General features: G+C 39.0%; 1 protein-coding gene across 1 annotated transcript in view; it reads left to right on the top strand.

Annotated features, from left to right (window-relative positions):
- Nucleotides 1-291: 291 nt before the first annotated feature.
- The window catches only part of LOC101855078 (nucleoporin 88), a gene marked incomplete at its 3' end in the record, with an annotated part of 16,617 nt that continues 1,588 nt past the window's right edge, over nucleotides 292-15,320 (top strand). The window contains 5 exon segments of the mRNA XM_005113277.3: nucleotides 292-628; nucleotides 6,205-6,374; nucleotides 7,299-7,424; nucleotides 9,359-9,634; nucleotides 10,592-10,778. Coding sequence (XP_005113334.3) covers nucleotides 317-628; nucleotides 6,205-6,374; nucleotides 7,299-7,424; nucleotides 9,359-9,634; nucleotides 10,592-10,778 — 1,071 coding nt within the window.

Below are 15,320 nucleotides of genomic sequence, written 5' to 3'. Positions count from 1 at the left end.
ACATACCTGTAAGTCTTGTAAGTCGAAGTTTTTCCAATACTGACACATCGACTGCACATTCGCAGCCATCTTGAACAGATTATAAGCTCGATCGATTGGTCACATGACCTCACTGCTATTGGAAAAAAGGTCCAAAAAGATACAAATGAATAGCAATCAAAAGAACAATAACAAAATGAATTAAAAAGAAATATAATATTAAACAATGAATTCTGAGCGGCTCAAATGAAAGATTGTGTTTGGTAATTCCGTTTGCAGTGAATACAAGAAAAGTAGACTTCAATCACGGGTTTCGAGAGTAAGCATTTTTATCAAAATGGCGGCGTCCATGGCAGTTCGATCATGGCGGGAGGCAATAAACACTCAAGACTTTTGTAAATTTTTGAAAGAAAAAAACTCTAAAGAATTGTCTAAAAAGCACCAGAACGAATCTAGAAGCTTAATATGTGTTTATGGTAGTGATTTGTATATTTGGAACCAACCAGAGAGTCAAATAATACACTGCAATCTGAAAAGTCTTGGATCCTCAGTTGACAACACTAATAATGATTTGGATACTTCTCAAACTCAAAACAGCATCTTGGATTTGACCAGAAACTTATCTGATGATCAGAGTAGCAGTCACCAGGTTTGCTTTTACCTACGTATTCACTCTTTAGGAGATTGTGATTCGTTTGCTTTGTGTATTTGGCTAGGCTGTATTGACTAGATATTTAGATTCTAATCTTATAGATCTCTTTTACTTTTAGATCAGAGAGGTTTCATTCTCACTTTCAGTTTCACTTTGTTCTAGTCTAGATCTAGAATCTAGATCTAGATACAGATTCTAGATTAGATCTAACTTCGAGATTCAAGTCTTCAGATTCAGTTTCACTGTTTCAGACTCTGACGTCGGCACTGTTCGGGAGAAGTGGTCCTGGCCTAACTCCGAAATCGGAAACAAAATCGGAAGTCGAGTAAATTAACTGAACTGATGAGTTGCCTGCCAAGCCTAGATTCTAGTTGAGACTAGATTCTAGACTTCTAGATCTAGAGATCTAAAAAAATCTAGGTCTAGAGACATCGGCCTTGGCGTGACCGTGCCCTGAACACGACCAGTTCCCCCTTTTTCCTTTAATTTTAGTGCAGCTCATGTGCAATCTGTTTTATGGTTACGTGCCTAGTCTAGGTCCGCTTTTGGTCAATCCTTTTCCGAGAACGTCAGTTGTCTGCTAGATCTAGTGCAGCAGCCGAGTTCGAAGTGAAAGTCGTCGAAAACATTCTTCGAGAAGTTTTCTTCAGTTACTAAACTAGAGTAGCTGGCCCAATACGCGACCACTTGTCTCTGTACCCTCTGTTTATAAGATTTATAATTGTTTCATCATTTGGCTAAAAAAATGATTATACTAACCTTTAAATAGTGTACTACTAACAACTTTCTTACACCTGTTCTGTCTGTGCGCGCATGGTCACGCCCCGTTCCGTATGTGGTCGCGCTGAGGGCATGCAGTCGCACCAAGGGCAGAACATTTTATAGAAAAATTATGTTAAAATGCGAAATCTGCCAATGACGTTTTAGAATGAATGACGATATCATGGTATTTATAACCGGAAATTGACACACTGAAGCGGCCCTGAACATGGATTACCTGACTTATTTTGCCGACAGAGACCCCTGAGAAGCAAAATATGACAAGTGTCGCGTGTTGGGCCAGGTACTCTAGATTTATTTTCGGCACGATTCTGAATTTTAACGTTTTTTAGTTTGCTGAGAACAATTTTGGCACTAGAAATTGCCGCACAAACCATTATCTTGTGATTTTAGCAGGGGGGAGACCCCCTTTTTTTTTTACCAAGTATGCTCATAGACTATCAAGTGGACAAACTTAAACCCTGGAAGCTCGCTGGCCTATACGTTCTTATACGTTCTCTGACCGTCTAGGCGCAGGCCCTTTATAAATAAAGGGCGTGAGCCGGGCTACCCGGAAAGCGCGCTGGCCCTATATATAGGGATGACCTACTTTGATTGGGAAACGCGCAACTATAAAGAAAGGGCATAGACGCTGACCTTTTTTCAATGGAAAATGTCAGCATAATGACGTCATAAATTACAGGTAAAAGTTATAAATAGGGACCAATGACTTTGCAAGTTTGATCTTGTAGAGCGTCTCTTGACCAAAGATCGTACATAACAAAATAGTTCACTCAGTCAAAAAGGTATCCGCGAAAGTCAGCACATTGGTTCAGATGAGGCTGCAGTCATTATTTTGAAGCTCTCTTTCGTTTCACCAGAAGAAGAAGAAGAATAGCAGTTTGTTGGTTTTACTTTTATTTTATATATTTTCACGCTAGTAGGATAACTCTGATCGCAAAGTCCGCGCTTTTTCGAAGAGGGCGCCACCGAACATTGAGGACACTTTTTTATTTGGTTCAATTATAGAGGGGTGAACTATCTTGTATACACAATCTTTGTCTTGGCCAAGTTATCAATTGATAAAGTGACGCAGTCCAGCTGAGCGATTATCTAGGCCGTGAGCATACTTCTATCTAAATCTAAGAGCCGTACGCATAGCCACGAGGCTAGAGATTTAGATCTAGTTCCTGGTAAAAGTGCATTTCAGGTTCGTAAATTATACATGATGCGACTAAACGTAGAACGACGTAAACTATTTTTTGGTAAGGTGGCCATCTTGTGTGATAATAGTTGTAAAGCGCATTGAGCATGCTCTTGAGCGTGGATATGCGCTATATAAACAGGGTTGGGTTGATTTAAATCAGGTTGATTTAAATCAGTTGATTTTTTAAATTTAAATCAACTTGATTTTTAAAATAAAAATCAGTGATTTAAATCACTTTTTAAAAAATGTATTTTTATTCAGTTTTTACACATTTCGACATTCAGAATTCCTTTCCTTGGTTTCATAAAACAGATATAAGGTTTAGTAGACTAAAATAATCATGCTTAAAAGTCTGCTTTCCCCCCTTTCAATGTAAAATAATACAGTATTCAATTTACTTTTTTTTTTCATAATTGAATCAGTTGATTTTTTTTATTTTAATCAACTTGATTTTTTAAATAAAAATCAGTGATTTAAATCACTTTTCAAATAATGTATTCAGCTTTTACATTACTGTATTTAAACATTCAGAATTCCTTTCCTTGGTTTTATTAAACAGATATAAGGTTTAGTAGACTAATATAATCATGCTTAAAAGTCTGCTTTACCCCCTGTCACTATAAAATAATACAGCTCTCAATTTACTTTTTTCATAATTGAAAACCAGGGTTGGGTTGATTTAAATCAGGTCGATTTTAATCAGTTGATTTTTTTAAATTTAAATCAACTTGATTAAAAAACTAAAACTCGGTGATTTAAATCACTTTTAAAAAATGTATTCTGTTTTTACATCTTTAAACATTCAGAATTCCTTTCCTTGGTTTTATAAAACAGATATAAGGTTTAGTAGACTAAAATAATCGTGCTTAAAAGTCTGCTTTCACCCCTGTCACTGTAAGTAGTAAAATAATTACTGTATTCAATTTACTTTTTTTTCATAATTGAAATGAGCTTTTTCTTTTTCTTTTTATACAAACACAAGCGCGTGCACACACACACACTGTACTGTAATAAAATGCAAGTTTATCTATGCATAATTACCCCCCCCCCCCCCTTCCTTTTAGACTGACATTTTCTTCATTTTTTGTCTGTAGCCATAATTCACTGATATAGCAGATTAAGGCTTTCTAAAATTGCAGTTGCTTAAATTAATCATTAGTTAAAATAAAGACAATGCATTTTGCACTAAAAGAACTTACTTTTAGCCACCAAAAATCCCAAACTGAGTCGGCATTTTTTGTAAAATAAAAAAAAATCCGATTTAAATTTTTAAAAATCTGATTTAAATTTTTTTTCAATCGATTTTTTTTATTTTTATCAAAAAAGTATAAAAAATCACCAACCCTGTATATAAATGCAATATATTATTATTATTATGTCAAACTGGGATACCCCTCCGATCACATGACAACATGACCTAAACATAATAGTTATTAATAGCCATTCGCATGGCACCAAAGATCGTGTGTACCTACCGTGGCATGGCACGACGTTTGGTGTGATGTTTTTCCAGGAGGCGTACCGGTAATGTGATATGAGCAGTGCTCCGATGATGCTGGTTATCTCTTCTGCGCTTTGTTTATATCGGGACGGGGGGGGGGGGGGTTATCTCCGGGCGTCTTTACGGCAACGGCAATTGTAGCGCGCTTTATTGTCTTTTTACCGTGTTTCAATTTCAAGCATCAGCGTTCTTACGGTTCTGAGCATCAACGGTCTAAGCCATCTTCCATCGCCAGAGCATGGATGACATGCTGCAGTTAGCCGCAAGTGTGAAATTTTACCATGCGAAACACATCGAACGTATAGTATGCCAAGCCACTGACCCGACATGCCATTCCACGCGGTACCTCCAAAGATTCTCTACTTTATCGTATACACAATCTTTGGTACATCCACGGTCTTATAAAAATAGTCTGTGGGTATCCCAGGTAGTGATGACATCACATTACTTAAAATTAGCAGCCAATCAGGAAGATGCATCGTTCTATGTTTAGTCGCATGTGTAAATTATTAGACTAGACTCAATGTCGTGTACAACAAAAATACGTTATTACTTGCATTTGTAGCTCATTATTAAACCTACCCAAGCCCAATGTACAACAATAACACTTACACGTTAATAGACCTACTTGCATTTGTTTCTTTTGTAGCACTTGTGTTTTTAGCACATTTATAGGGGATAATTGTCAGAGCGCTATAGTCCTTAGCATGACAAGAAACATGTCTTTGTCACGAATCCTGTTACTGTTCTGAAAAAACAAATTCATAGAGACACGATGGAAAGAGACAGAGATTGCGCTATGTGTTGAACTGTCTGCGCAATATTCGTTTAGCGCGTATCCACCTGTTCTCGACGTGTTCAGTGGGGATATCTGGATTTTCCGGGTCCACAAAGTGATGCTGAGGAAGGACTTTCGTAACAAGCGACCACCCTGACAAAAACAATAGAAGAGACCTATTAATCCTATCCCTGGCCCAACCCTTAACCCCTAACCGTAACCCTACCCCTACCCCAGCCCCTACCCCTCTATTCAACTTTGTCTCATAGTGGACACTCCGATGCTGATAAATAGCAACTGATAATTTACTCACGCCAATATTCAAAATTCGGGGGGGGGGGGTTTACTCATGCACCCGTCTCATGTACACACGTTTTACTTAATTTTTCTTGTAGTATGTTGTATGCTGAACTCGAATATAGCCTTCATTTTTCCCGCCAATCAATTTATAATGGGTTTTTTTATAGTAGAGGGTTTTACGGCGCTCGCAACAGCATAAGGTCATATGAGCGCCAAGGGGTGGGTGTCAACAGAGAAGTCTTTACAGGAATCAGACTTATTCTGCTCACCTCTCTAGCTTCAACAGCACATGGTCTGCTTCGACTATCAAGACACCCCAAAATAGCAGGTCACAAGAGTGTGACAAACATACAAAAGAAGTAGAGGATGACAATAGTAGGGATTAGGAAAAATATTTTGCAAGGTTATTTTCTACAAAACAATTGATTTGAGAGGGTTTTAGTGACCATGTAACCATGTATGAAAAATATGGAATTCTGCTCCAAAAATTACTGCAGTTTAACCCCCAAAACAGTGCTCTGCATGCGGGTGTAAAAGAAAAAATTTACCTTTATTTTGTTTTTTGAAGTCAACTAAAGGTTTAGTTTTTACTAAGAAGAACATTAGATTGGCTAATTCAATTATGTAGCAAGGTGACAACTTTAAACTTTTAAATTCATTTTGATGGGGGTACGGGTAGAAATAAATTTAAACTCAAAATAACCTTCATCATCATCACCATCATTGCCTTTTTCACCCTGGATCAGGCCACAGACGAACACTTTCCGCCTTTCCCCGTCCTGGGCGAGCGGCTTGATAACACTCCTTGTCTTCCCTCTCCTATGCACATCCCTTTCCCTGACTCTTCTCCATGTTCCATGTGGTGTTCCCCTTGATCTTTTACTTTGGGTTCCAGTCTAACACTTTCCTTGTAGCCTTAAAGTTCCTTAATTTGTCAAAGTAGATTAGGTTGCTATTGTGTGGAATTTGATACATAATGTATACATACATACATGCATGTTCATCATAATTCCATGATTGTATTACAGAAGTTACTTGTCAGCTCCGCTATCACTTTGGAAGTGGAAAACTTAGAGGTGAACAAGAGTGGAAGTCACATTGCACTGTATGGCCCCAAGGGTATCAAGGTGGTTGTACTACCTCGACGCTGGGGCAAAAATGGCATGTTTGAAGGTGGCAGAGATGTTATCAGTTGCAAGTACGTTTCTCTTTTTATCATGCAATTATAATCTAGTGAAGTCTTGCTGTTAAATCTCGTGGATGCTTAAGGTTTTTTTGTGTGTGTAATTTTTGTCTTTTGCAAATTAGTTTCAACCACTTTCTTAGCGCCCCCGCTCCCTCCCCCATCTTTTTGTCATTATTCTCAAAATTGTAATGTGTACATATGTTCCACGCAATTTACAGATCCTAAGATTGCTCTTCGCTTTTTAACGGTCGTATATCTGCGCAGCCATCTTAAGATTTTTTGCGCTGCGCGTTTTAACAATTGTATAATTGTGCGGCAATTTGAAGATTGCGTTAGTATTATATTTTTTAAATAACTTTTCAAAAAATTCTCTTTTATCTTTATTCTTTTACTCACATCAAGGAACTTTCACATATGTATTTAAAAGTATAAATATATTAAAATTAAAATTAGAATTAACATATGAAACTGAAGGCCCACAAGAATCATACGGTGCCAAGTATCAAACTGAAAGTTCACAAAGTAAATTTACTTTATTTTATATTTTTGAAATATTTCTTTTATGAAATTCACTTCCATCTTTATTCTTTTACTCACATCAATGAACATTCACGTATATTTTCAAAAGTGTAAAAATATATAAATTGAAATTAAGATATTAAATCGAAGAGCTCGCCAGAATGATACTATTATAATATGATCGTTAAAATACGCAGCGCTATCTTGCGCCGATCGGTAAATTGCGCGTAACACACATATATATAATAATAAACTGCAACAAATATACTAACATTACTTTTATTGATATTCATGTCTCTTTGATAATAGTACGTAATTGGTTTGAAATCCTTGTGACTGAACAATAATTTTGTAATTGCCTTTTTCAAGTCCATTTATTTTCCAGTGTGTCCATGTGTTGTTCTACTTCCCATTCAGGACAATTACCATTGGAGAGCGCAGCTTCTCTGGAAGTACGCCACTGCGTATCCGACAAGTTTCGTGGCACCCAGGCAGCAACACAGACTCACACCTGGCTGTGCTTAGCTCCGACAACATGTTCAGGTGACAAAAGAATAATAAATTTAGAGGCTGCAAAACACAATTGGAGAGAAATGCATTCAGTATTTGCTACAGTTAAAATTTGGTCAATATTCATAATTAGGTTGTGTTTTACAATCTCAAGGTTCTGATAAGAATTCTCATTTTGATGCCATATCGATGGTGTTATTTATGATCTAACAGTGTAATAGAAAGTAGCAGTTCGACCTGCTTTTGTTCTAAAGTCATTGCTGAGCTTGTTGTGCAGGTTTTCATGGAAATTTTTTCTCTGGTCAAGAATAGACATGGATGAGCCCCACACCATTCATATACAACGTGATATCATTGATCAGAGGTCATGAAAATAGCTTTGTTAAAATGTTGATAAGTTTATGTTGATCTCATGGAACTTGATCAGGTACGGAGCTGGTTGGAGGGCACCCCTCCCAGGTTCTACTGTGTTACTCGCTGCAAACTTGCCAACCGACCCAAATTTCCCAGGACTCTCCTGGATTCAGTAGTGGAGAATTTTTAAATCTTGTCACGTACACTACACCAGAATCACCCCCCACTTGATGTAATTTTATTCTTTGTTGTATGTAATCTGATGTTGAAAAGTTGGGTGTCCCTGTTTGAGTTTTGGAGTAGTTGGCAAGCCTGCCACTGTCTTGGTTTCTGTTCCTCGCTGTTCCCCAGCAGTAGCATCAAGTGACCATTACCTTTCCCAAGGAACTGTTGGTGACCAAGTAGATCAGCAGATCAGGTGTCTCTGTAGATGCAATTGCCAAAGTTGTCAGCTATCAATATTCTTCACAATAGCTCTTTTAAATTAAAATTAAGTCTGTGAAACTCACATTACCAAACTTGGAATCAATCAAATTTGTGACGCTCAGAAAGGAGAAAGAACTCTGCCTTTTCAAATTAATTGAAATCAATGTAATATCTCATATTTAGTGAACATGTAAATGAGGAACTCCACTTTGCTGAAGTTGATGGTAAAGTGAACAGCATTTGCTAATACCGGGTGCACATTGGTATGATCGGGTCAGGTCTGGTCGGTTTTCTAGCCAGATTGAGGGCACAAATCGGCTATCGTGGCACAAACTGTTCACCGGACTCGTTGCCTCAAAAACAAATGCGTTTGTTTTCAGACGATGAGTCGTGCGATCGACCCAACCCAACCCAACCTAATCCCATTCGCAATGGGCTCCACGTATAATGCAGCTCAGCAATTTTCCTCCTTCAATAAACTTTATCTACTCTATTACAGTAATAAAGGACTGCCAATCACACTGTTCATAGATCATCATGCTTTCAAGCCTAAAATGTTAGTATTGTATCATACTCTGTATTTGTACACCCTCAGTGACCTATCAGGGGTTAAGTGTCCCAGCCTTGGATCGTCGGCAGGAGTTCTTTACAAACAGAATGTCATTTTTTTCTTGGCAACCGAACTATAAGAATCATAGATCTGCGCTGTGAGTTGTGCACCCAAGGTCTGGATAGCCTGGTCAAAACTGGCCTTGGCAGTACTAACAGTAGACCCTATAGTGTACTCTGTGTGAATTGTTCAACAAACGTTTTAGGAGTTTAGAGGGATTTCTCCCCTTGGAGATTCAGTTTTATGCTGATGAATTGGAGAACTATATTTCATTTCGAGGGCCGCCAAATAAACTATGGTAAGTCATGTTTTTCAAATATTACAGGAGAGACAAAAAACAGATTTTCTTGAAGCATCGTTTTGGGTGGATAAACTTCATTTTCATAAGGGAGCCTACAAATGCCATGACAGACATTCGACTCCCTTTTGAAAATGAAGTTTATCCACACAAAATGCTTCAAGAAAATCCGTTTTTTGTCTCTCCTGTAAAGTTTTAAAAACATGACTTACCGTAGTTAATTTGGCAGCCCTCGATTTGTAGATAAATGAATTTTTGAAACATTTTTTCTGTTTCTAGTGTGTACGACCTTTATGAGCCGAACGATCCCCTGAGTGTGGTGAATGTGAACACAGGCGATGTGTCCTGTGTCCAGTCTCCCAACAAGTCCTTGGTTGGAGCTGCCCTCGGGGAGACAGCTGTGGCCTTTGATTTTGGCCTCCCTCTGGACCTCAAGCCTCGATCGAAACGGTTTCAATCTGGCAGCGCTGCACCCCCTGTGGAAGTGTGGCCAGTGTATTGTGTGCGCGGCAGTGGAGAGATTCTGATCATATATTCCAACCTTTCAAATAACAGGTAATTGAGTGTTCTGTAGATTTAGCTATGTTGTCTAGGTTGTTATATATATTACTAGCTGCCCCCTTGCCTTCAGCAGGACCAAGGATAACCTAGAGCTTAAGGCTCACATCATCATGTTTTGGTTTGGACTGTCGGTACAGTTGCAACTAATTGATACCAGTCGTGCTGTCACTTCTTTAGAAAATATATCTACTAGATAAGAATGTGAAAAAATAAATTTACTTTATTGGTCCCCTAGTGGGAATTTTTCTTACAATGGCGCACATAAATATACGAATACATTAATACATAAATGCATGAATAATACACAATGTCACAAACGAAGATAATCCACACATCATAGCTGGTCACCACTGTGCAGTGCTGTTTTTAGCTTGGGTCATTATGTGTTGCATCTTCCGTCCCCCTCCCCCTCCCCCTCCCCCGGTCTTGGTCTTTGAGTCTGGTTAGTTTTAATAGAGGTTTTACGGTGGTCGCAAGTGCATAAGGTCATATGAGCGCCAAGGGGTGGATGTCAACAGAGAAGTCCTTACAGGGAATCAGACTTACTCTGCTCACCTCTCTAGCTTCAACAGCACAAAGTCTGCTTCGACTATCAAGGCACCCCGGAAATAGTGGGTCACAAGAGTGTGACGAGCATACAAAAGTAGAGGAAACTTCTTTGTTGTACATCAGGCACAGTTATGAGCAGGACATTGATGAATCAGCCCATTTACAATTCTACTGTGCGTGAATGAGAAATGTCCCCCCTTTGGGAGTGGCCTAAAGACACTTCAGTCAGTGGCACTGCCCCGGGATGTGTCTTTGAGTCTGTAGAACTATTGTCCATAAATCCATAAATGTTTGGGGGGGGGGTGGTGGAGGTTATGAAGTGTCCATAGAAAAGCAATCATCTTTACCCAGTTTTACTTTTTAAAATGTTACTTTTTCCTCCTTGTTTGCTTGCTGGAGCAGACTGCTGAAGCTGCCAGTGCAGGGTCCTGTGATGATGTACCCTCCGGCCGAAGACAACTACGGAGTGGACGCCTGCTCCATCCTGTGCCTGCCCACTGCCCTCCCGGTGATCATCATCAGCACGTGCGACGGCAGTGTCCATCACTGTGTCCAGCTGCCGGTTGACAAGGACAATGAGACCCTACAGGTAATCCAGGCAACGCTTTTAGGGAGCCTGTCTTCTGGGGTTGCACAGATACACTCACACATTCACACACATTCACTCACACACACACATTCACACTCACACATTCACACACATTCACACTCACACACACACATTCACACTCACACATTCACACTCACACACACACATTCACACTCACACATTCACACTCACACACACACACACTCACACACACACATTCACACTCACACATTCACACACATTCACACTCATTCACACTCACACACACACACATTCACACTCACACATTCACACACATTCACACTCACACACGCACACCCTTGTTTGAATGTCCTTTTGCTTTGTTATCCTTTTTTGCAACCAGCTTGCATGTCAACTACTTAGCGTAAGAGAATACCGTACCTGTTTTAGAAAAGTAATGTGAACCCCCTGGAGGAAAATTCGTGTAAAGTGCCTTTCCCAAGGGCACATGGTCGGGCCTGCGGCTCGCACCCCCGAACCCGCAACCTCACGATTATGAGTCTGGTAGCCTATTATTTAACCCCTAGACCACTGACGCCACTAGACATTAAGGTCATTGTAAAGAAAGCATCCCACCCTGGTGTCTTGATCAATCATGAACAATGTGTACACATGGCCTTGTGCTAGTGGTTGTCCTTATTGGAGGAGACTAGTAATTAGGTACTGGGCTCTAACAGCCCTGGGGTAAGGCGTGTTGGAAAACTTGAGAAACATCCTGGGTTTTATCCACCAGCCATGACTGCACAGGCTGAGAATCCCTCCAGCTGCTTTTTCCTTTTTCCTCAGAGCCGAGCTCCTCAGTGGGTGGTTTGCGGGTCTGGTGTGGTTTGCTCTGTCTTTCCTATTAAACATCTATCGCCCGATCTCTTCTCCATCTTTTTTGTGTTTGTTATTTTAACCGCTTTCATCTTCAGCACTTATATAACCGTTATGTGCCGTAAAACTCTTTCTGAAGCTTTAAAAAATGTTAACGGGGACATCTCACTTCTTGAACTGAGTAGCCCATGTCCTAAGGGCATGGTGGTCTTTATTTTGTTATTTTCTAACTTAAGATTTTTTTATTTAAAAAAAAACAAAAAAACCTTTGTAATGGTACATATGTTTGTTTGTGTCAGATGAGCAGCTCAAGTTTGTAGGGTCAGGGATGGAGGATGGCTGTCTCTTGCAAAAAGAAAAAAAAAAAGAAAAAATAACGTTCTGAACTGTCCAAAAAAAATTTTCTGAAATATCAGACAGTGTTGTCTCATGGAAGAAAGAAGGGGGTTATGTTGTAAATCTCTGTGCTAATTTGAGCTATGACCGGAGCAGTAGAAACGTCAAAATGACTGGAAATGATGAAAATTTCTGACATTCTGACCGTTATCTGATGCTGCGGAAATTGTCCAAGACAGCTGCCCATTGTTGAGGAGAAAAGTAGTTGTCTTAGACAGGAGAACGTTTTGGACAGTGTCATTATAATATATAGGGAAAAAAATGTCAGGGTAAGAGGTTGTCTTAGACAGGTGGACATCTCGGACCATGTCATTACTTACGATATTTGTCTCAACATGATAGAATGAGACGTCCATCAATTTTTGGGCGTATGAAGTTATTGGTATAATCTTAAAGCCTGTTCTTTAGCCTTGTTTTTTTTTTTTTTTTTTAAATACTCATCTATCTTGAATAGATATTAAGATATTTGCGATTGAAGAAGGTAGAGATCCCTCATTGCCAAAAATAAAATTGACGAGAAAATGTACACCAAAGTTTGGTGACTTCCAAAGCTGTAGTGTCCTTGGAAAATGCAAATTATATATAATTTTTTTTTATTATTCCATAAATGTTTTTCAGTAAAATCCACGCAGGAATGTATTTTCTAATGGCATAAAAGGTGTTATTCCTCAAACAAACAAAAATTGGATAAAAATTGCCCATCATGCACAGAAAAATGTTAGTTCCTCTGATTTCATTGTTTTAATGCGCTCCTGATTTCACTTGGATGCCACACATAGAAAAAAAAACCCACAAGGTAGAAGGTAAAAAGTGAACATTTATACCAGTAATTAAATTGTCTTGGACAGGTGGCCGTTATTGCAGGTTTGGCTGTATATATGCAGTCATTTGAACTATTGGGGCAATATCTTGAAAGAAAAGTTGACAATACATTGTTATGGATTTTTTTAAAAATAGGTTTAGCCCTGATCAAGCAGATGTCTTTCATTGCTTGTCTGGTTGAGCTGGGCTGTGATTTTGTATTTTGTCAAGTGTGAAACGTGACTCGTTTTGTGCCAGTTATGTAGTCCTGTCTAGACATCTGCAGTCTGTGCCGCATTCTGATCACCCACGGGGCCCCATTCCTCCCCCTGCAGGCCAATAATTTTCATTCAATCACAAATACAAAGTTTTTCTCTCGATCTTGATGCAAAAGCTGACTTTTGGATTGTCCCATCCTGTCTTGAAATCCCCTCTTTATGTATTTTATAGCTTAATTCTGTATATTATTCTCCTCTGTAACATTCCCGTAACCTGTGGCCAATATAAAGATCATCCAAACGTTTTGTTTTTTTGTTTGTTTTTTTATTCCATTATATCTCCCAAAACTTGTGCCCTATAGATAGATCATCCGTATGTTTTTAGATTATTTTTTTTATTCTGCGAATTCTCCTCAATAATGTTCCTAAATTTGTTGCCAATACAAACGGCATCCACATCTTTGTCTTTTTTTTTAATTCCGTGAATTCTCCTCTGTAACATTCCCGAAACAAAGGTTGTCTGTATGCTGTTGGGTTGTTTTTGTTTTTTCTTTTTCTTTCTGTCCTGTCTGTAACTTCCCCCTCAGCTAGTATGTTCTGTAGTCCTTGTGGTACTCAAGAGAACTTGGTTGGTGTAGCTGTCGCAAAATAAAAATACGGGAAACTCCCAAACAGACTGCACAACACTATCTGTTACAAAGATGCATTTCTGAGGGCAGTAAATTTCTTATTGCACAGCCACGCCATCGCATTAAATTGCATGAATAAAATCAATATGCATAATTCGGGACGTGGGCCAATTATGCCAGGCTCCTGATCAATGAGTTTGACAATGACTGCTTGCGTACTTAGTTCATAACTCAGCCAGTGCCCATTACCATCTCGTGTTACTTTTTGTGGCTTGTAGATATGAATCAGAAAACAGCTCAGTGAGTTGCATCCCGCTGGCCTGATGGAATGCACATGCAACCCGACTTTATGGAAATTGTAGGCCATAAATTTTGACCTGGTGGTAGTGGATCAAACGTTCTGATTGTGAAAAAAAAGTTTAAAAAATAGACATCAGATTATGTAATTCATGTGGTATTGATTTTTGAGCTGCATTTGGTTGGGATAGTGTTGCTAGCAGCTGCAGTGCTGAATAACTCTTTATGAATTTCTGGTCTGTGAGTGTGTTTGTCTCTGCGTCTGACTCTCTCTCTCTCTCTGTATGAGGCTTCCGTAAGCATTGTGGGTGGTTGGTGGGTGCTCTTGTGGGGTTTTGCTCCTTCTTTCCTATCAAACATCTACCATCCTTTTCTCTTCTCTTTTTTGTACTGTCACTCTCTAATCTTCGGCACCTATTTGACCATATTGAAAACTAAAACTTTTATTAAACTAAACCAGGCTAGAAGTATAAGAAGAAAAATCAAATTGAAGACGGTAGAAGTTTCTCATTTTAAATTTAGTTAAACAGTTATATATTTTGAACATATTACAAAGTCAAAGTTTGCCAAATAGCTATGGTTAGTAGAAACTCAGAACGTTTTTGGGAGACTCTTTGAATTTCTTTGTTTTCTTTTTTTTTTTTTTTACCATTATCTTTTCCGTGGCTTTTGCCTAAGCTTTAGCCTCTGTGGCAGGTAGAAATAAGCCCACTAGTGTGATGAAATGACTAAACCATTACCTATATCGCCGAGATACTTGTTGGGATGCAGAAGAATATTCCTGCTTACCCTTGAGGAGTGAAGAGAATAGAACAGGGGATCATATGAACCCAAAAACAAAACTTTTATTAATGAATGTGGGTGGTTGGTGGGTGCTCTGGTATGGTTTGCTCCTTCTTTCCTATTGTCCTTATCTATCCTCCTTTTTTGGGTTTTTTTTACTCTCTTGCAACTCCTCCAATATTCAGCACTTATATGACCTAATTATGTTGCAAGTGCCGTTAAACTATTTTAAAACCAAACACCAATTATGTGACCTAATTGTGTTGTAAGGGCCGTAAAACTCTTATGAAAAATTAAACTACACTCACGGTACTCATCGAAAAGCCCCTTTATTTCCTTGTTGGGAGGATGTCGGTGGCCTAGCGGTTAGCCTTCCGGACTCGCAATTGTGAGAGCCTCAGCTCGGTCCGACGTTGTGTCCTTGGGGAAGGCACTTTACTCGAATTTCCCCCATTTGGCTCAGTCCTTTCGGAGATGGACGTTTAACTCTGTGAAATAATCTATTAGTGTTGTTAGAGGCGTTAAACCTAATACACGTATATTGTACCTTTTCACCACAAACGCATGAAAACTTGGGGGGG

The sequence above is a fragment of the Aplysia californica genome, unplaced genomic scaffold, assembly GCF_000002075.1.
Source record: "Aplysia californica isolate F4 #8 unplaced genomic scaffold, AplCal3.0 scaffold01815, whole genome shotgun sequence".
NCBI classification, from domain to species: domain Eukaryota; kingdom Metazoa; phylum Mollusca; class Gastropoda; order Aplysiida; family Aplysiidae; genus Aplysia; species Aplysia californica.
The sequence above is the reverse complement of the archived record's forward strand: the minus strand, read 5'-3'. Positions and strand labels throughout refer to the sequence as shown.